General features: G+C 39.0%; 4 protein-coding genes and 1 pseudogene across 4 annotated transcripts; 2 read left to right on the forward strand and 3 right to left on the reverse strand.

Moving 5' to 3' along the window:
* The first annotated feature begins 163 nt into the window (after positions 1 to 163).
* Positions 164 to 1,945, forward strand: LOC111458464 (50S ribosomal protein L15, chloroplastic-like). The gene is made up of 4 exons (XM_023101156.1): positions 164 to 306; positions 399 to 750; positions 1,213 to 1,364; positions 1,536 to 1,945. Exons 1-4 carry the CDS (start codon positions 226 to 228, stop codon positions 1,752 to 1,754), a joined length of 804 nt encoding a protein of 267 aa, XP_022956924.1. The 5' UTR covers positions 164 to 225; the 3' UTR covers positions 1,755 to 1,945.
* Positions 1,946 to 4,336: 2,391 nt separating this feature from the next.
* On the forward strand, positions 4,337 to 6,618 carry LOC111458833. The gene is made up of 4 exons (XM_023101669.1): positions 4,337 to 4,644; positions 5,353 to 5,572; positions 5,657 to 5,720; positions 5,865 to 6,618. The coding sequence occupies exons 2-4, from the start codon at positions 5,394 to 5,396 to the stop codon at positions 6,159 to 6,161; spliced, it is 540 nt and encodes a 179-aa protein (XP_022957437.1). The 5' UTR covers positions 4,337 to 4,644; positions 5,353 to 5,393; the 3' UTR covers positions 6,162 to 6,618.
* A 2,308-nt stretch (positions 6,619 to 8,926) lies between these two features.
* LOC111458779 (ribulose bisphosphate carboxylase small chain, chloroplastic-like) lies at positions 8,927 to 9,949 on the reverse strand. The gene is made up of 3 exons (XM_023101588.1): positions 9,665 to 9,949; positions 9,416 to 9,550; positions 8,927 to 9,323 (listed from the first exon to the last, which is right to left on the reverse strand). Exons 1-3 carry the CDS (start codon positions 9,842 to 9,844, stop codon positions 9,093 to 9,095), a joined length of 546 nt encoding a protein of 181 aa, XP_022957356.1. The 5' UTR covers positions 9,845 to 9,949; the 3' UTR covers positions 8,927 to 9,092.
* Positions 9,950 to 17,537: 7,588 nt separating this feature from the next.
* On the reverse strand, positions 17,538 to 19,826 carry LOC111458368 (zinc finger protein CONSTANS-LIKE 16-like). Its single transcript, XM_023100986.1, has 2 exons — positions 17,965 to 19,826; positions 17,538 to 17,862 (listed from the first exon to the last, which is right to left on the reverse strand). The coding sequence occupies exons 1-2, from the start codon at positions 18,907 to 18,909 to the stop codon at positions 17,602 to 17,604; spliced, it is 1,206 nt and encodes a 401-aa protein (XP_022956754.1). The 5' UTR covers positions 18,910 to 19,826; the 3' UTR covers positions 17,538 to 17,601.
* LOC111458715 overlaps positions 19,251 to 20,482 on the reverse strand; it is a 2,616-nt pseudogene continuing 1,384 nt past the window's right edge.

Here is a 20,482-nt window from a genome sequence, read left to right on the forward strand (position 1 = left end):
GTTCAACTGATATCCTTGGGCCGGAAACAATCGGGTATCTGAATTCTGGTCCGAATGGCCTATCTGGTTTGTCGGAATTGGGTTCGGTTACAAACTGCATGTGGGCCGACTAAAAAAAACTGTCCAAGTGAAAAAGGAGGCCCATTAGGCCCGCATCGTTAAATTGAGAAAAAGGAGAAAAGGGGAACAGAACCACAATTGTAAATACCGACTCCCAGTTTATCCATGGCTGCTCTTCTTTCCTTATCTTCAAGTTCCCTGACCAGAACAGCCATTGCTCTGCCTCATCCAACCACTCCCTTCAAGGTAATTTAAATTCCAGACGTTATCTCATTTCAATTTTCTTGCACGTTGATTCTTTTATCATTTACGGAACTCTGATTCACATACATTTCCAGGGAAATGTGAAGATTCTGAATTCAAAGCAGTTCAGCTTTTCTCCACTCAAGCTCAAATTCAAGGTGGGAGATGGAAAACCATTGGTTGTTCGCAGCCAGGCCGCTGCGTCTTCCTTGTCTGCCTCCCCCGTCGAGAGTGTGCGGTTCCGTCTGGACAATCTTGGACCACAGCAAGGTTCGAGGAAGAAGGGCAAGAGAAAGGGGAGAGGTATATCGGCGGGACAGGGTGGTAGCTGTGGATTTGGAATGAGAGGACAGAAATCAAGGTCTGGGCCTGGTGTAAGAAAAGGATTCGAAGGTGGACAGATGCCTCTTTATCGGAGAATTCCCAAACTTAGAGGAATTGCAGGAGGTAATTTCTATCATTCTGCTACTTCCCTTTTGTATTTGAATTATACAACTCTAGTATCTGGCTGGTAGGCGTCCGCAATGGCTAATTTCGGCTAGTAGTTGTGGTTGCTTCATTGAGGGAGAGTTCTAATTATCCTTTCTATCTTATCTTGAATACTTCCATTCATTGCTCACACTCTTTACCCCTTAATTTCTTTTAACCTTCTTAGTACATGGTGGTTGTTGGAGAAATTGCGATTGCTAATAGTTGTTTGTATTGATTGTACTCGTATTTGTGTAGTTCCTTATTCCTTGATCTAGCACATTCGGCCTTGTTAGATTTTAGGAGACTAGGACAATGGAGAAAAGCAGTCACTCTATAGTCTGATGTCCTTCTCCTGGTTCTTTTCAAGATGATATAGTTCGTATTACATTCGTATGAACTTATGATATTGAAGCCGAACAATTTCTTTTCCTTTGCAAGGTATGCATGCTGGGTTACCTAAATATGTGCCAGTGAATCTGAAAGACATTGAAGCGGCAGGATTTCAGGAAGGGGAAGAGGTCTCTTTGGAAAGTTTGAAGGAGAAGGGTTTGATCAACCCATCAGGAAGAGAAAGGAAACTCCCATTGAAGGTACTAATGTCACGAGTATCTTCATTGTGAAGATTACATATCAAAATTGACATGCTGCTCTTTCCTGCTCCAAGAAGTGAAACCAAAACTGAATGATTTAAACAGATGTTTCTTAACTCATCAAGATTTTGGTATCTGATTCTTACTGTCTTAACTTCGTCTTTCCTTCAGATTTTAGCTGATGGAGAGCTAAGTGTGAAGCTAAATATCAAAGCTCGGGCGTTTTCATCAGCAGCAAAAGAGAAGCTTGAAGCCGTTGGCTGTTCCCTTACTGTATTACCTGGACGAAAGAAGTGGGTTAAGCCATCAGTGGCTAAGAACCTCGCACGGGCTGATGAATACTTCGCAAAGAAAAGGGCTGCAGCAGCTGCTGCAGAACAAGCTGACTGACTCCAAAATTGCGGTTGGTGACAAATTCCAGGTTAAATCTCCTCCTCAGTAATTTTGGGCCTTAGCTAATTTGTGGGCATTAAGTCCAATTTCACATAGTTGTCTGATTGTATTGATGATTGATTTTCAAGTGCAAAATTTTCTCTCTGAAGATGTTGACGCTCTCTTTTACTTATATTAAATTACCATAACAATTAAAAAAATAACGCGTGGAATCCGAGTTGACTAGGGAGAAGAAGAGAACATCAAGAAGGGATGATTCAGTTAATTTAGTCGTTGCCATCATTCTCAATCATGTCATCCACTTCGGTAAAAGCCTAGGACCCATTAAATTATTTCCGCTTATCTGAATTAACATCATCCATATCAGTTTGTACATATCCGTTTCTCTGAACTGTTGAACTTTTAAGTTGATTATAAGTCAAGCACGGAATTTGAGTAGAGCGATGGGGATAGCAATAGTCAAATTTGAAATCTTAGGTGAGTTTGATGACTGTTTGCTTCAATAAGTAATGTGCAGTGTTGTTTTGGATGCAAGGCATGTGGTTTATTAATCACATATTGGTTGATGACTCATTTCCTCCCATTCAATAATGCCCATTTGCGTCTAGAGAGTTTGAAAGTGACAACTGATCCAAAAGCTGCATAGCTCATGGTGTTGCCCTTTCTAGTTTTCTCCATTATTCTATCAAATTTGGATTTTCTTTCCATGTCTTTTACTCTCTCTCGCTCAAGCTTTGGTTTGAATTTTGATGTAAAGGCCAATACCCAGGAGCCAAAAATGATGATCTTTCCAAACAAGCAGAGTTTATATTAAACGGAAAAGCAAGTTCAAAACTGTCTTCCAAAACCCACAGAAATCCTTAGGCTATACCTTATATGGTAGTGGGAAAGCCTTTTCTACATGCCTTTATAGGGAAATTGTAGTTTATTAATGTTGAAGATCGTATATTGCTGATATGGAAATATAGATCAAGTTTTACCCGCTTTATTTATTATATTATTTTTTTAATTATAAATTTTTTTGAGATGGATTAAATTTTAAGCTTAGTTTGGATCATAACTCAATAGTTGATAAAAATATCAATTATTATTCGAAAATTTGATAGTTCTTTGGGTTCAGAATTATTGGGAGTGAGTCCCACATGGGTTAATTTAGTAGAAGATCATGACTTTATAAGTGAAGAATACTATATCCATTGGTATGAGGCCTCTTCGGAAGCCCAAAGCAAAGTCACGAGAGCAATATAAATGTAGAGAGTTGTGATTCCTAACCCTCTATCCTATGGTCAGCTGTTTACTTTTTCTCCTAATTATTCTTTACACTAATTTTTGAATCTAAAATATTTTAATAAAATCCCAAAAGGTGTTTACCAACACCTCTTAAAGAGCCGATTGTAGAACATTGGTGGCCGAAGTTGAGCATAAATTTTGGACAAGATTTTTTGTTTGCATCATTACATTTGCAATTGAGATGGTCAATTTGATATTTTTCATTTTATTATTATTATTATTATTATTATTATTATTATTATTATATTTTGATTTTGGGAGTGTGAATATTTGACTTAATGTAGAAACGTTTTTGCGTAACAATCCTTCCTTACTTTGATGTCATCAATATATTTATATTAACTAAATGTAATAATCTTTCATTCTTAGATATCTAAATCTCTGGGTAATCAAACAATCTTGACTTATATGCTATTAATCAAAAATCAAAATAATTATAATTCTTTTAAATAATATTAATTAAATAATTATTTTTGGTCGCCCAACCAATGATTACGAAATCGTACCTCAATAAAACTCAAACGCGTAGTTGAAGAATATAGATATCTTATTAAATATCTCTTATTTTTGTACGTATGATTTGACTGTATTGAGAATTTCTTTGACACGTGTTAATAATAATTAAACCAATCAATAATAACAATTCAGTCTATCGGAATCATTGATAAAAACTTGTCAACATTTAAAATTTTGTAGAGATCATAATATTTGGACCAATCAATAACAACAACGGGCGTATCCGAGAGTATTAGGGTAAGCAACATAGAACATAAACAATAATTTTATAGAACATAAACAATAATTTTGTTATATCATATTATTGTTGTTTAATCTCATCCACAAGTCGTTTCCAGGTAACAAAGTGATGTCCATAAATAATACAGTTACTAGTTCGCTCAATTTGCTGCATAGAAAAGCGTGCAAACACGTGACGACTTCATTGAGTTGAATCAGATCTACCGACTAACCTCATGCGTAGCGACACGTGTAAGAATCAAGTTGCACATATGGCAATTGAGTACAACCGTCGGATTTGATTCAATGAAGGGTGGGACCCGCACGACATTAAATGTTTTAGATATTTACATTTTTACATTCAAATTCATACTAAACTTGAACTTGTTTCCTTTTTTATAATTTAATTTAATTTAATTTTAAAAACCAAAAATAAATTTGTGTGCTGACATGGCAGTAGCATGACCGGCACCGCCAAAGCTACAGCGAATTACTTAATAAATACGAAATTAAAAAAAAAAAAAAAAAAAAAGGAAATTGAAATTATAAATGCAAATACCGAAGCGAAGACCCGGGCCGAATTGGGAAGCGTTACTGGTTTTTTCTGCTCCTCTTCTTCATCCGCCTTATCTCTCTACTCTCTTCATCGTTCTTCCATTTCTGTGCTCCTATTCTGATTGCTTTCTCTTCTTCCTTTGTAAACCGCGCCTTTTTCCTTTTTGATCTTTTTCTGTATCTGTGCGTAACAGTTTCCCCCTTTACGGCATCTACATCCATTGTTTTCTTCTTCCGTTTCTGTATATAATACTCTGCTTACTTTTGGAGCTTTCATCCTCAACTTCTTCTGCTACTTCATTTTCAGGTATTCTTCGTTTTCCCTACGATTTCATTCCAAGTTTTCGTTCTTTTGTGTTTTTTTTTTAATTGTGGCTCTTGTGTGACTGAATCGCAAGGACTTAGAAATCTGCCTTTGGTTGTTTGATTGCTTCTCTGGCTTGGTTCTGCTGTTGATTTCTGAAATCCTTGCAACTTTTTGGTGTCTAGAGATTGTTTAATTGTACTTTTGAACTCTAGGGTGGATGAATCGATTGGGATTTTGAGGGAGCAAACTGGAATTGTAGGTATCAGCGATTTAGCTAACTGATTAAGTCGTTTGTGGTTTTGTTTTTTGAAATATTGAATTTGCTGAGGTTTTGATTGATTGATTTTTTTTCCCCTCTGTTTTCTCCGCCTGATTTATTTATTTATTTATTTTTTTGTTGGTTAGAATTCGCAAGATTTTCTATTAGAATTGTTCGTGTTGTCTTGGTATTAAATAGTTTAAAAATAAAAAAGACAGTGAAATAAAGGATCGTGCCAACTAATGAGCTAATTTTTGTCCCTTCTCTTTAACTTTTATATTTTAATCATACGGGAAATTGCCGAACAGATTCCGATCTGCTGAGGGGACAAAATCAAACTTTGAATTTTCTTCCCCTTTTATTTCCGCTTTCATCGTTTCTTTGGTGCCATATGTCGGGAGCATGATTTTGTTATATTAATATGCTTTGGTTGTTTCTCTTCTCTGCAGCTTTTTATTTGTCCCTTGAAATAAGATAACCCAAGGAAAATATGAATCACTGCGCAATTCTGTCAAACGCCTTCTCGAGCCACGAGGAGATGAGAGCCCCTGTTCCGGGTCCCATTTCTGACCTGAGAGATCAACTTGTTTGCCCTAAACCACGTCGACTCAGCAATCCAAAAGTCACCGTCATCGGCCACGCCGATAGCTCCCTCCGATGGAATCTAAGGTTAGTTTTTTCTTTATTTTATAACTCCCTTTGAAATACCATCCTTTTGTTGAAGGTTCTAATTCTTCTTGAATTGAATTTCAGTCACCAAGTAGAGCAAATTGACATGGCCACCGGACCGGATCTGCTGGACTTCCTCCTGACAAGGGTATGCTCCTATCTGTTCGCTTTGAGTTTCTTCAGATCATAAAATTAATATAATTTAGAGGAGGCCCTCGTAGCTTCCTTTGTCTGCATCAAAGTCATTTCCAGGGATCATAAGTCGTTAACCATCATGTCGTTAATCTTGTAGGGTGGTTGCAGCGTGGACCAGTCGTTTACGCAGTTGGCTTCGTCGCCCCCTTTTTTATGTGGGTCTCCGCCGAGCAGAGTAGCCAACCCATTGATTCAGGACGCCCGATTTGGGGATGAAAAATTCATCCCCTTCGCACCAATTGCCTCACCGTCTGGTCAGTTGTCGCCATCTACAGCCTCTAGGAAAGGAGGCCGTGTAAGGGCGAGTTTTGGGAACAAACCAACGGTGAGGATTGAGGGTTTCGATTGCCGCGACAGGGACAGGCAAAATTGCAGCATCCCTGCCTTCGCGTAGAAACCCATCTCATTATCAAATCCATAGAATACATGACAGAGAAAAAAAGGATACGATTTGCCTTTCCTTTTTGTAAATACGTCGTAAGTGTTCTTTGTAAATGTAAATAAAAACATGCCATGTATACCAAAGCTGTGTCTGTTGAGGCTTTTTTTCTTTTCTTTTCTTTTTCTTTTTGTTAGGTCGAGAGCAAACTATGCGTGGATGCCAACCTCATGTACTATATTTTTGTAATTAGAAGTGTCAAGGTCGAGGAACTTCCATTGTAGTTCATTTTGTGATCATTCGAAGATGGAAGTGTGTGTGTGTGTGAGAGAGAGAGAGAGAGAGAGAGAGAGAGAGGCAATCTGTACATATTGCAGAACTTGAAATGGAGTGTGTAGAACTCATGAAGATGTGAATATTGTAGAGCTTATTTTCTGATTGTGAATTGTGAATTTGCTTAGGCATAACGCTACAGATGGATCCATTTGATTTTGCTTTTTCAGGGCATCTTCACGCTAACGCCGACCTCTCTCTCTGCTTTAGCTAAAGCAACTTTGTTGGTGGAATAAACCCCTTCTCTCTCTGTTCAAAGCGACTTTGTTGCAGAGCTTGCCCCTTTATTGGGGTGTTGCTTACTGAATTCTGACAATTTTATAGATGGAAAGAAGATACTTTCCTTCCTGACTTTTTTTTTATATCAGGGCTTGTCAAGTTTATAGAAATTCTTAAACAATTACTACTGCTTTGATACAGGATAAAAGTGGTGATGGCATTGAGCATCAAATGTCGCTTTCTGCTCATTAAGTTGGACGGAATCCCCAAAGTAGAGCGCTGGTTTCTAGGACTGCCAAAAGGGTCTGATTGAAAAGGGTTACTAATTTGATAACTAAAAATATTTTCAATTCTATCTATCTGCAGACTGCTTACATATTTGATAAGCCCCACGATGCACCGCTGCGTGATATCTCGTGATGCAGAAACCCATGGTTGCAAGGATAAGGAGGGTGTAGCTGATCTACAGCTATGGCTATGGCCACCGAGGCAGGAGGATGAATGACGCTCACATGGTGGGCGCCCCCTGATTCCATCTTCTGGATCGAGTTCTGTGCTGTACAGAAGAAAATGGAGTAAGAGAAAATAACAAATGTTTGTTGAGTGAGATGATGGGCATAGAGTCATGGCCCAATTTATGGGGTTGGTGGGCATGTCAAAGTCTGTCTCTCGATAGGTACCGGTTTGGTTCAATTCTCTCCATTCTCTCGCCCAGCCCGTGGAAAATTCCGACAGTTTTCATTAACGGTATCTAATCCTTGGATTGGATTAGATTAGATAGAATTTCGAATTGGGTTAAAGTTTCTTAGACCCGACGTAGTTTGGGTTCAGTATGCAAAGGGTCGGGTCAGGTCAACCCAACCCAACACAGTAAATGTACACTCGGTCCATTTTTTCTTCTTCAGCCCAACCCGTTACCCAATACCTAGTCATTCATTCCCATTCTTTTCTTTCCCCACCAAGCCTATGCCAATTCCATTTACATGAAAAATACAGGCCAAGATTGAGTTGCATTGCTGTGTACGTACACTGTATCCTCTTCGTTCTATGTAATTTCAAATCACACCCACCGCCCGCTATCAACCCTCACTAGTCGATTGTCTTTTGAGTTAGTGTTAGATTAACTATAGAAAGAAGTCAAATTTTTGGATTGGTCTAAAAAAAAAAAAAAAAAAAAAATTCTCTCCACCTACACCACTCAGTGTGGTCCAAAGGGTCCAACCTACCGATTAAAACAGAGAGGTTGACGCTTCCCATCATGTCATTTTCGTCCACTTGGAAGTTAGTTTTGTTTGAAAAGGAAAGCAGAAATCCTAAATAATCACATATATATCATAAGCTGAATATCTAAATTTTGTTTTAATTTAAATAAAATTATAACTATACCCTTTCATTTATTCTAATTACGTATTTTAAAATAGGAAGATTCTAAAGTTGATTTTGTAATTATTGTTTTGTCCTCTTTTCTTTGATTACGAGAATTATACTTTTATTATATACATAACTCAGTGTCATCTCACGTCAATTACCTTCTTTAAAAAAGTCATAATTCATTACTTCTTTTGTCACATTTCCTTTACTTATCCGCTCTTGTTTGAATTATATTATGAATTCGGTTGAATTTTGATTCAAATGAACTCAGAGTTGTTTCTCTTTTTAAGATAAGGGCATTTGGTGTTTTTTAATAATTGGTGTTACAGTTACAGTTTAATATTATTATTGGTGGACATAGTTGAATTTGTGTATAATTTTTGTTTTATAGAAATATATTCATTATGATGAGACCCTAAAAGACTAAGTGGTAGCAACCCTTCAAAACTCATCTAAATTATCAATCATTCCCAGTTTTTCAGGAAAGAAATGAAAAGAAGGAGTTATACAACAACTTTCAGCTGGGCCAGCCACAGATATTTTGCTGAGAAGCCCATTGAGAACCATCCAACGGTGAAAAAGTGGTTGTCGGCCTTCATTTCTCAAGAACCAAAGGCCCAAACGCTTTTTGTTTCATGGAAATTTAAGATGGAACATGATGAAATTGAAGCTAAGGGTTGAGTGGCTCAGAATTATCCAACCTTATCGTTGTCGTCAATAGAAACCCAATTGAAAATTTTGAATTTGCATCGCGATTTAGTTGGAATTCCAGATAATTGAAGGAGTGGAGTGCATAATTTGGGTAAAAGTAACACAAAGATAGAAGCAAAGAAAGATGCATATAGGATTGATAAGGGTTTTAGCAACAAATCAAAGCATCATTTATTCCAAATCGAGTTGGAAAGTGGGGGAAATAAACATAGCTTAAAAACAAAATGAAGCAAAAAAAAAAAAAAAAAAGAAAAAAGGAAAAAGAAATTTGATGAAACCCAACTGAAGCAAAAGCGTGGAGTGGGGATGAACTTAGTAGCTTGGAGGCTTGTAGACAATGAAACTGATGCACTGGACTTGGCGGACGTTGTCGAAGCCAATGACCCTGATGAATGCGTTGGGGTATTCCTTCTTGGCCTCCTCGATCTCAGCAGCCACCTGAGCGGGGTCTGTGCACCCAAACATGGGCAGCTTCCACATGGTCCAGTAGCGTCCATCGTAGTATCCTGGTGACCTGTGGTTCTCACGGTACACGAATCCCTTCTGCAAAGCACCATCATTCAAACCAACAACACAATTCAGCAATTCCATTCTTCTTTTCAATTGAATCATCGAATCATTTATTCATTACTGACCTCCAATTCGAACTCGATGCAGGGAACCCAGCCAGAGCGGAGAAGGTACGCAATTTCCTTCAACAATTGTTCACTGGTAAGATCAGGGAGGTAGGACAGAGTCTCGAACTTCTTCAATCCAAGTGGTGGCCACACCTTTGTTTTTGTTTTAACAGCAACAAAAAAATAAACAGATTAATACTAATAATAAGCCATAATTAATTAAGTAATTAATGAGGGGGAATGAGTTGTTGCTTAAATTGTGATTACCTTCATGCACTTTACTCTTGAGCCATTGCTGGCGAGAGTGGTGATGTCGTTGTTCTTGCGGGTGACAGGGAAGGCGGCGGTGGATTTGAGGCCAACGAATGGGGCTACCATGCTCGCTTGAGCAGGGGAGGCCCTGTTCACAGAGGCAACAGCGGCGGATGAGACGATGGAGGAAGCCATTGATGCCTCTTTTCCTTTTTCCTTATGGGGGGTTAGAGGAAATTACTAAGGTAGTAGAGTACTTCAAAGCTCTAGCTTGTTGAGTCTGAGAGGCCTTGCACTGTGAAATGGCGGTGTATTTATAAGCTCTTAACTACACACCCTTTTATCCACACACCAACCCATTTAGTGGTCGTAATTTTAGCTGGTAAAAAACTTTGATTTAAGATCACATACTTGGATTTGAAACCTTATCGCTTCCTTCACCACCTTCCTTTTGACACGTGGCGTCAACCCATTACCTTATCTCTATCACCGGAATGGGGCTGACATTTTTTCAGACGGCCGTTCCCCCCCGCTCCATTCTCTTTGTCCTCACATTCTTCATTATTTTCTTACTACATTTACTTCATTAATCCACCTCACTAACCTACGTGGACCCCTGACATTATGGCAGACACCCACACAGAGAGGATGCCAGATGCCCCGGTTCCAATCTACATTTTGCTTGGGCTCTGGTCCGCGTTCGGTTTCGAAATCTAAGGCCCATACTCGGCCTCATTCGGTCCACTTTAAAGTAGGCTCTACGATTATGGAGTTACAATTTTTGAGTCGTTCTCGTTTCCGGTTCTTCACTGAAGGTACAGTTTCGATCCAAAAGGTTGGTAGGTGCTAGTTATGTTATACTGTTTCACCTTTCTCATTCGCTGTTTTAGCTGTTTCACATTTTGGATTTCATAATCGAGATAGTCTGGTAGGTACAGTTTCGTGCAATGTTCCATTTTAGCTGTTTTACATTTTGGATTTCATAATCGAGATTGTCTGGGAGCTCATCGGATAATGTTCATGAGCGCATTAGTTTAGTTCGGCTTAATAATTTAAAATTTGAGTAACCTATGGTGAGAATATGCTTCTTGTACCAAATTCTTGATGTTTTGTTAGTAATCCTTTACAGTTCTTTAATCAAAGCATGTTCACGTGAGTATTACCGAGGATATCTTTCTGTAGAGGTCATCTGACCTAGGGGAACCACAATTAGCTTAAAATTCTCGAACTTCTCTGAACTGATATTCGGATTAGTTGACTTTGAAATAGCGAGAAAAGGAGAAAAACTACAGTGATAGAAATCTTCATTTTATAACTAGCTTCTCTGCAATATATGACTACATAATTTAAATAGTAGAGACAACATTTGAATGCTGGAGTCTCGTTTATACCATCTCTAGTGTTTAAGCAAGTGGCATGTTGGTGTAGCAAACTAGGCCCAATCTTTTCTGTTCAGACACTTCTTAACAAATGTTTTCTTACCACTTTACTCTTTGAAGATCTCTGTTTATCGTTGTTTGTAATTATTAATGATCTTGCTTCTTTTATCCTTGTACGTATACTGATATAAGACAATAATGGTCTTTGGCCCTTGTATATCCATCACAAACACTCGCACACTCGGGGCTGAATTTTTTTATGTGCCAATATCTGTGAATATGGTCTTAGTTGGACGACTTATGACACTTTTGGAAGAACTTTTAAAAGTATGGTCTTAGTTGAGTGATGTTTCAGGATTTTGGAGGCTGTTCTCTCAGCTCCTTGATGTGGGCTCTTGTTTTAGAAACAGAGTGAGACCGAGTTAGATAACACCAAGTTTGGCAATTTTTGGGATGCTCCAATGAAAGAGAGGAATAAGAGCATTTTTGTTGACGAGGATTTTGGTGGAGGCGTCAAAGTTAGCTCACTTTGGACGCTTCTAGATGGATTGATAATTTCCTCTTAGTTCTTCAGTTTTTTGTAAAAAAATATCTCTTCCCCAATCAATCGAGTTATTTCTTATAGAAGCAATTGGACACAAAGATCAGCTTTTTAACACTCAATTGAAGCTCATAGATCAGAGAGAAAGGATCAGGAGAAAACATACATACTTATTGGCATCATTTTCCAAAAGCTTAGAACTTACTAATCCTTTCTCTCTGATCGATGAAAAGATTGCTTTAATAATTCACTTTGTACCAATTCGAAGCAGGAAAAAAGAAAAAGAAAAAAAAACTTACTATCGATGGTAATTCGCTTTCATCTTTCTCTATCCTTGTTAATGTTTATGGCTTCCCATGGAATTCCTTTTTCTTTCTTTTCGTGGGTATGAAGAATAACATGTTAAATGCAACATCTTCCACCAGGATCTTAGTTTTCACAATACCCAGAAAAGAAAGTGTTTGTAAGTTTTTAGAATTGTTTGTGCTAAAATTAAGGTGGACCATACTCATTATACGAGTCTAACTAGTTTTATTACATCGTCGTCTTCTTTCTTAAGAGAATGAAAAAAAATTATCTCCAAAGCCACTCGTAAAGTTAAAAGGATGTGGGGAAAGAATAAGTCCTCTCATTACTTAGAAAATGAAAAATTGTGGGATTTGACATCTTCTTTAGTTAGGCGATTGGTTTGGTACCAAGAAATTCCACTTTTGGGAAAGGGAAGAGCACCTACGTAGTGGTGAGTCCTTCATGAATTTAGGTTCAAAATGAATATTTTCTTTGAATAATGGGTACATCTTTGGGCTAGAACCCCGGGACTAGGACCCCTGAATCCATTGGGTCGATCCTTGTGGATCTAGGTGCTGCTGTTGATAGAAGGTAAAAGATATAATCTTTCTACAAATGAATAACCATAATACTCCGGCTTTAGATGGAGAAGAAGTGTCTCAATAAAACAATCAGGCTTTATTGATACAAAAAAGTCGAGGGTTCTGCAGAAAGTTCACATTAAAGTTACACATACATTTTAGCTACGCAAAAGTGTTGCAATTGCCTATTATTTGTCTTCTTTAGTTGCTTCTCTGTTCAAGTGTTGTACAGAAAGATTCCGCCCCCCACCCGCTGTCTCATAGGTGAGTATGTGACCCAACTGCCTTGGCTAAAGAGGTCAATGGCCTTGACAGTATCACGTGATTAGAAGAGTGATATTAAAGGATAAATGTCCCCTCTTTTTGTCCTCAATTTCTGTGTGCATGTACAAGTTAGTCCTTCCATCTTCCTTATACTACTATACATGTCTAACCAGGGGTTAGCGATGATACTCAAACTTGTATAAATTCGAAGATTTTATATCAAGTAATAAAGGCATCTTCCATATTGAAATTTTTGGAGGGTGATGATAAATTCTTCCGTCTGATATGGCACCCTCTTAAGTATAATAAATTTCGGTTTAGTTTAACTGGCCGAAGTGTTAATTTAATCAATTGCTTGTTAATAAATGTGTACAAACTCAGTCTCGGTTCGAACTTCCAATATTGTCCTATTAATTTTGAGTTTCATCAGCAATCAGTAATTTATGCCTTAGAAAACGGGCTTGGCATCAGTTTCACTAATTCGTACCTGATACGAGGCACCCAAGTATCAAGATGAAATGACCAACAGTACCTGTTTTGCGTAAGATTCTGATGTTGCTATCCGAAATGTAATGGGTGATTTCTCCTCGCAAGTGAATCACTATTTATGGGTGCTACAGTGTGCATATCTTTTGGAAGATCCTTCTCTCTTTGAAAAAATCATGTCTGGTGCATAGTTCGTTTTATTTTATCCTGGTGACGTTGTGAACCACGATTCTGGAAAAATCAAAACCTCCCTAAGAGTTTAGAATCTTTTGGGTGCACCATTGAAGTCAGTCGTTGAGTACAAACTTCAACCAACTCATGAAGAAGTTCGATTTTGTATTTAATTCTTCCTTCAGGATGACTTCTCTGGTTGTAGAGGCTTGAATAATTGCAGGTACGGATACAATTAAATAATGCGTATCTACTCAGTACCAGGGAGCGATTTATGCACGGAACTTCAGTAAAACACAGCAGAAAGGTAATTGGATTGATGGGTGCTTAGTTTGTGGTTGCAGCTATGCTTCTGAAAAATCTACAATAACACGTACTAGACAAAGGTTACAGAGGCGAAGTTATCCTCTAACGCAAGTCGTACAAACTCAGTGGTCGGGTAGCCAGAATGGCAACGTATGCTTAAAATCCACCGTATCATCTCCACTCCTGGGTATATAATGATTTTTATCTCTGCTGTTGCTTTAATTGAATTTGTGAGCATTGCGTCTCCAATGATATAATGATACAGCGCTATTGCTGTATTATGAATTGTGATCAGGCCGTGTGTTAATTGATGGTGTTCCTGGGAGCTTTTGAATACGATAGGTTGTTTTGGAAATTAACCCAAATTTCGAAGATTATATAGTCTATCAACGAATTCTATCGTTTTTTACATTGCAAGACAACTATAGTGGACTGTCATATATTGATTGCCAAAGGAGAGGCTACTTTGTTGGTGGTGGTTGGAGGGAATATGTTGATTCAGATTTAAGCAAAGAATATTTCAGTCAGTTTGCTACTTTTTGGAGTCAGAGGCAATGTTTTGTTTCAGTATAGAGAAAACAAAGCTTGTATATGTAATTCCATGTAAATAGGAAAAGAAAGAGAACAAAGCATTTGGAATTTTAGAAGCTGTCAAGTCGGAAGAAGTTGAATTCCAATCTTGACTGATTCATTTCCCCTTTTCCTTTTAGTATCAGTAGTGAGCGAGAGGGGAAAAGGTTTGGAGAGGCAGAAGAAGAAGAAGAAGGAGGAGGAGGAGGAGGAGGAGGAGGCAGAGATGTGAAGGGGAAAAGGGGGAGCGATGAGAGGCCAATGGGCCAAAAGGAAAAAGGCAAAGGTAATAAAAGACACCCCAAGAGGATTAAAGGTCATAGGACAGAAGAAGAGTACAAAGTCCAAATAGGAAGCAAAGGTTGCTCAACTTTAATGCCTGCATGGGGCTCAGAATTCAAGATAGGCTTTCTGAAATTGATAAAAGGGGGGCCCTTTCCTTTTGGATGTTCTGTTCTGCGTGGGGGTATCCCTTCATTACTCTTTTATTTATCTCATGCCTACCCTCCCTCTCTGCCATGGAGTAGAAATGTTTGGTTTCCAATCCAACGGTGCCCATGTCCCCTCTTCTTTTCTTTTCTGTTCTTTTCTTTTCTTTTCTTTTCTGTTCTTTTCTTTTCTTTTCTTTTCTTTCCTTTTTCCTTTGGAGTCAGGACTCAGGAGTCCATGTCTTTACGTAACCCAATAAACAATTTAATATAACCTGTCGTTTAAAAAGTAGATGGTAATTAACACAACGCATGCGTAATTAATTATCCCTTTAACTCTCTTCATTCCAGTCTGCTATTCTACACAGCTTATCGACATAACAATGACGCAGACTACTAGGGTGTTCAAAGGTTTTTCTTTTTTCCCAAAACCTAGAAGTTATATAATAATTACCCATTCAAAACTTTTCTGGGGTTCGACTGCCTTTCAAAACATGTTGTTTTGAATATCTGAGAATAGAATACCACTTTAATGTGGCCCATATGGAGAAGTGGAAGATGTTGAATAACCCCTTTCTACAAAAGTAATTTAAAAAAAAAAAACCCCAAATATTATGAAGAATTTTGAAAATTTGCTTTACAAAGTCTCCGTTAGTTGCAATCTTGTATTGATATCATCAAAGAGTACGAAAAGGTTGAGTATTATAATGTTGTTTATAGGCCATAAGTTAAAAACAAAATGTTTGGTAGAAATGAGACACCAATTGGGAGCTCCCGAAGAACTCACATGAGTGTTGTATCATCAAAAAATCAAAGAGCTCTCTCCCGTATTGTCGCCTAATGAGTCGAGGCGTCCAATGGCAAAACCGTACGTGGCTTCAATGTTTCACGTTATTGGAATCTTAGTGATATAAATAAAGAAACAGAGCACCGACATATGGAGTTCAGATTTTGAAATACGGGGCGCAAAACCATGCTATATTACACACTGTTTTGCTCTTGGTTATGTTGTTATTTGTGTTATGGTGTAGAGTCAGGAAATTGAAGCAATGAATGGTGGTGGTGAAACAAACAGGAGTCAAACCTAACTTCTTCCCATTATCATAATATATGAAGGTGGACCATTTCATTCAGCCTGCTATCCCCTCATCACGTGGCCCACTGTCGTCCCTCCTCCTCTCTTCTCTCTGAGTCCCATTATAGCCGTCTTTTCCTTTCTTTGTTCTTATATCTCAAAGCTAGCCCTCAAATCCATCCCAGAGAACACAAGTAGCTCTGTTTTTTAGCTATGACTTTCATACATGTCGACCCAGATAGAGGAGGGATTTGAGAGCTATTGAACTCAAGTTTCATCAATTTTCGTTCTAGTTTTGTTTTTCTTTATGTCGGGGTATTCTTCCCGCCGCCGGGCAGCCATGTGTACCAGAAGAATCGCCACTTCCTCCTCTTCTTTTGCCCTGCTAATTTTCATCCTCTGGGTGTCACAGATTTGGGTTTGCTCTCACTGCCAAGCTAGAGCTTCACGGATTTTTCCTCCGCCACCGCCGCCGCACACGGCGGACACAACACTCACTGGTGACCAAAAATACAACGCCAACGCCGAAAGAGAACTTCTCCGAAAATACTTCAAGGGAAAGGCCTTCGATCGACACCGCCGCGATGAAGGATTCGAAGACAGCAAACGGAGAATACCCAGTTGTCCGGATCCTCTTCATAATTAGCAGAATTAGTAATTCATTTTTACACCCTTCCCTTTTCTTGTGATAACTTTTCTTCATCCAAAATACCCCCGTTTTTCTCTTCATTTTTTTTCTCTCTTTCTTTCTTTTTTCTTGCTAGAGAAAACCGGGGTTATTTTGGTACTTCACTTTGTTACATATGAAATTTATAAATTCCTTCTTTTTAATTCATTGGAGTAGAGACAGCAATGTGTAGTGTAGTGAGTGAGCAGTGATTTCTTTTTTCATGTTTTTCTGGGTTTTTATCCTCTACCCAAATTTTGCACTGCAAAAACCCAGAGGCCACAGGCCAGAAGGTCGGTCCTGTGTGTGTATGTACAAAAATTTGGAGGTTTCAATGTCGAATCTGAATGATCTGTCATTGCAGAAATGGCTGTTTATTATTATTCTTCGTCGACTTCCGTTGGTGGCCGGAGCCTGGAGCTGTCTCCTAGTTGGGCCTACTGGGCCTTCCGCGCCGAATCAACTGGCCCAACCCACACTAACGACACGCCTCTGGTTCGGAATTCCAGTTTCACTCAATCATTCATCCTCCCCCGCCCAAGAAAAATACAAAATTTGATTCCAAAGATAATTGACCCAAAATAAAAAAGAAAGATCACGAAGAGGAAAAAGAGGTAAGAGGCATAAACAGTAGGAAGAAGTAGGAAGCAGTAGAACTTGAACTTGAAAATGGTTCCTCCAGAAGAAGAATTGAAGAAGAATGCATGAATAAAACAAAACAGAGAAACCGAGACATGAGAATGCGCCGCGTATTGCGCGGCGAAGAAGTTGAGAAAAGCTGCAAATTATTTATGCACTTAGCGCCCTGCTTTCTTTGTCTGCTTCCAATTTGGATTTTGGAATCAATTTCACCCTCTCTCTCTCTCTCTCCTCTTTTTCCACATTTTCTTTCTTCTCTTACTTCACCATTCTTCTCCTTTATAAGCAACAATGCCATCAATATCACAGAATTTTGTAAGCAACTTCACCATTCAACAAAGAAGTTTGGGTCCCTGACCCATTGATAGACTACTGAACCAGCCCATAAGCCCATTGACGAACTGCTGGACTAGCCCACAGGCCCATTGATAGACCAGTGGACCATATTACTGGGCATTGATGGGCTGGCGGACCGCCAACAGCACAAAATTGATGAAATACAAAAGTGGATTATTGTATTAAATTAGTGGTTCAAAATTAAGATCGAAGATTAATGATCAATTAAAGAGAGGCAAAGGTGGCGGCGCAAAGCAAGTCGATCTCTTCACAAACCTCCCCTTCATTCTCGGTCTCTTCTCTGCATTCAGCTTCCGAACTTCATATCTTATTTTCTTTGCAAATAATCTCGTCCTTCTCTTCTCTCTGTATCTCGACACTCGTGCTTCTCTCTCTCCTTCAACTCCGGCTGCCGCCTGTCGCCTGATTCCGCCGCTAACCTCCCCGAAAGCCTGATAATAATATTCACTTTCCCACGTACCCTTCATAGAAGCATGCTTCACTTTCAGAGAGCTTTTGTAATACCAAAACATTATAAGCTTAAAAATTTCATTGGACATGAAAAGGAAGGTGAAGGAACAAACCATGTAGTCCAGCCAGTGATAATTGAGGTCGAGATTCGGTCCATCATCGGACATCCATGGAGTTCCTCTGCTCCCCCAAGCCATTATCACTCCTTCACTATCCAAACTCAATGATACTTTTTTTTTGTTGTTAACAATCTTTGTCTCTTCCATCTCAAGTTCACCCTTCTTCACCACTTCCTTGACTTCCATCATCACCTTGTTTTCCTCACCGCACGTCGTTGGATTTCGGACTAACTCCATAAAGTTCAGTTCAAATGGCTCCCTCATTGTATCGGCTTCTGCGCTGAGCATCGGAGTCAATTTCTCTATCTCATCTTGTTCAATCCTAATAAGTTCGTGGCTGTTTAAAGAGTAATCATCCTTTATCGTTGAGTGATCTTTGGAAGCCGCTAGCCCCAGTTCTTCCATATCAAAGCACTTATTATTAAGCGACTTCCCCAACAAACTCTCAACATCAGCCGCGAATTCAGCAGGATCCATATCGTATGAGAGATACCCAATTGAGTTTTCTTTTTCCCCAACAAAACTAAACAAATTACCAACTTTTGAATCGGTTCCCAATTCAGGAACTCGATAAAGGAGGAGCTGTTCTTGATCTTCAGTTTCTTCTTTAGCACTCACCTCCGGTACCTGAGGAAATGGCTTCCTCATCGGAGCGGTCTTTCCCATTCGAGGTGACCGTGGCTTTCTGGTGAAGCCTTGGTGCCATGAAGCAGCAGAGGAGTTGTCTGAAGAGGGTCTGTAAGAGACAGTTGGAAGACGAACTCGCTCGTGCCTACGAGCCAAGGAGTTGGCGGAGTGAACTGAAGCATCACAAGCTTGGCACAGAAAAGCATCATCGGCAGCGCAGTACCACCGAGCCCGCTTGATGATACAGCTATCGCAGGGTCTGGCGGTCTTGCCTCCCTCTGCTGTTTTCTGCACGCTTTTCCTCGGCATCATAAAATTCAAATAACCAGAAATGATAAAGAGTCAATACACTGAAACTCAGGTAAAAATGTGAGTTTGTATTAAAAACACAACTTGCAGGCTTCAAATTGGGACACTGTACTGATATTTTCTACTAGTTCGTCATTGTTGTTTCATAAATGTTCACGAGAAACTATTTTAACTAGACACCATGGAGGGACCTGGGGAATGCCCCTCGGACTGCGCTTTTCCAGCTAAATCCACGACAGAGAAGGGTCTAGACTGAGAAGGAATTGCACTTTTGTGCACTTGTTTAATATAGAAAAAGAACTTGCAGTGGGTAGGTCCACAGAAGGGCCTTATCCACTTCTTCATTGGTCGAGGGGTTATAGTTCATCCAAAGGATTGTTCTCTGATTGGCTGCGTGAATTTGTGGGGCACCCTAATTGAGAAAGGGACATTCTTTTTTTGGTTCGACAAAAAGTTGAGATCTTGTTTAGGGGCCCCCATCCCAATATTGCATTATCCATTACCTTCTGTCTAATCCCATACTTTTCGGCTTCTTCCTCTCAGTCTACTTTGAGGATAAACAACTGTTCCTCCATTTTTTATCTTTTCCCAGAAAAAAAGGAGAAGATTTCCTAATCCTGCAAGGGATTGGAACTCTGTTGGTTTTTATGTTCCTGCTTGATTATAAACTTCCAAGATCAGCCTCAGCATCCAAAGTTTGCATTGTCCTGATGGATCCATTCTCTAAGATTTTTATCATTCTTTGAAATAAAATATAAAATATGTTCTGAAAATGTAATAGTTGAATTTCATGAAGAAGTAAAAATGCCTACCCTCTTTAACTAGCCTTTTGAGTTTTATGCAGTAAAATTCTATAAGCCGAAAAAATTATGTCAGAATGCAAACCATAACACCTCAATCTAGTAGTTTACAAAAGAACAAAAAAGTTTAAAATTAGACGGCGGTCGCTAATGGGAGCTATCTTTCCAAACCTTTGATATAGCTAGGATGGTAGACGGTGTCGTAGGACAACAGCCTCCAATGAATTTTGCTCCCAAATCACGCCATCTTGAACTAAAATGATTCAAATTTGTCATCACCAAAACAATTTGATGGCTACCAAAACCAGAACGCTAATTAGTAATGGAAATATTACAATGTAGGCCCACAAGCCATGAAATATCAGAGTGGGGTAGGGAAGAATTAAGTTGACTCACCAGCCATTTCTTGGCTCTGCCATCCCATACCTCGCCACTATTGGGATAGACAACTATGTGCTTGTTTGTTAACTGAAGTGAACATTTCGGTTTCAAAACAAGTGACCAACACAACAATATTAAATCAACACTAAGAGATTTAGTTCCTACCTCTTCGAACTTACAAATCAGAGCTTCAATAAAGTGAGGAGGTGTACAGTTTATGCCAACTGCAGTTACTTTGTCACTTTTATTAATGGCATGAAGGCACTTCTTGAAGCTCTCTCCCGACGGTGCATTCTCGCCATCTACGGAGCTAAAGCAGATCCAAGATGGAATTTGGACGTTTTCTTCTTCGAGCAACTCCACACAGGCCTACTTTTTTTTTTTTTTTTTTTAAA

Source organism: Cucurbita moschata, unplaced genomic scaffold (assembly GCF_002738365.1).
Source record: "Cucurbita moschata cultivar Rifu unplaced genomic scaffold, Cmos_1.0 Cmo_Scf00021, whole genome shotgun sequence".
Lineage (NCBI taxonomy): Eukaryota > Viridiplantae > Streptophyta > Magnoliopsida > Cucurbitales > Cucurbitaceae > Cucurbita > Cucurbita moschata.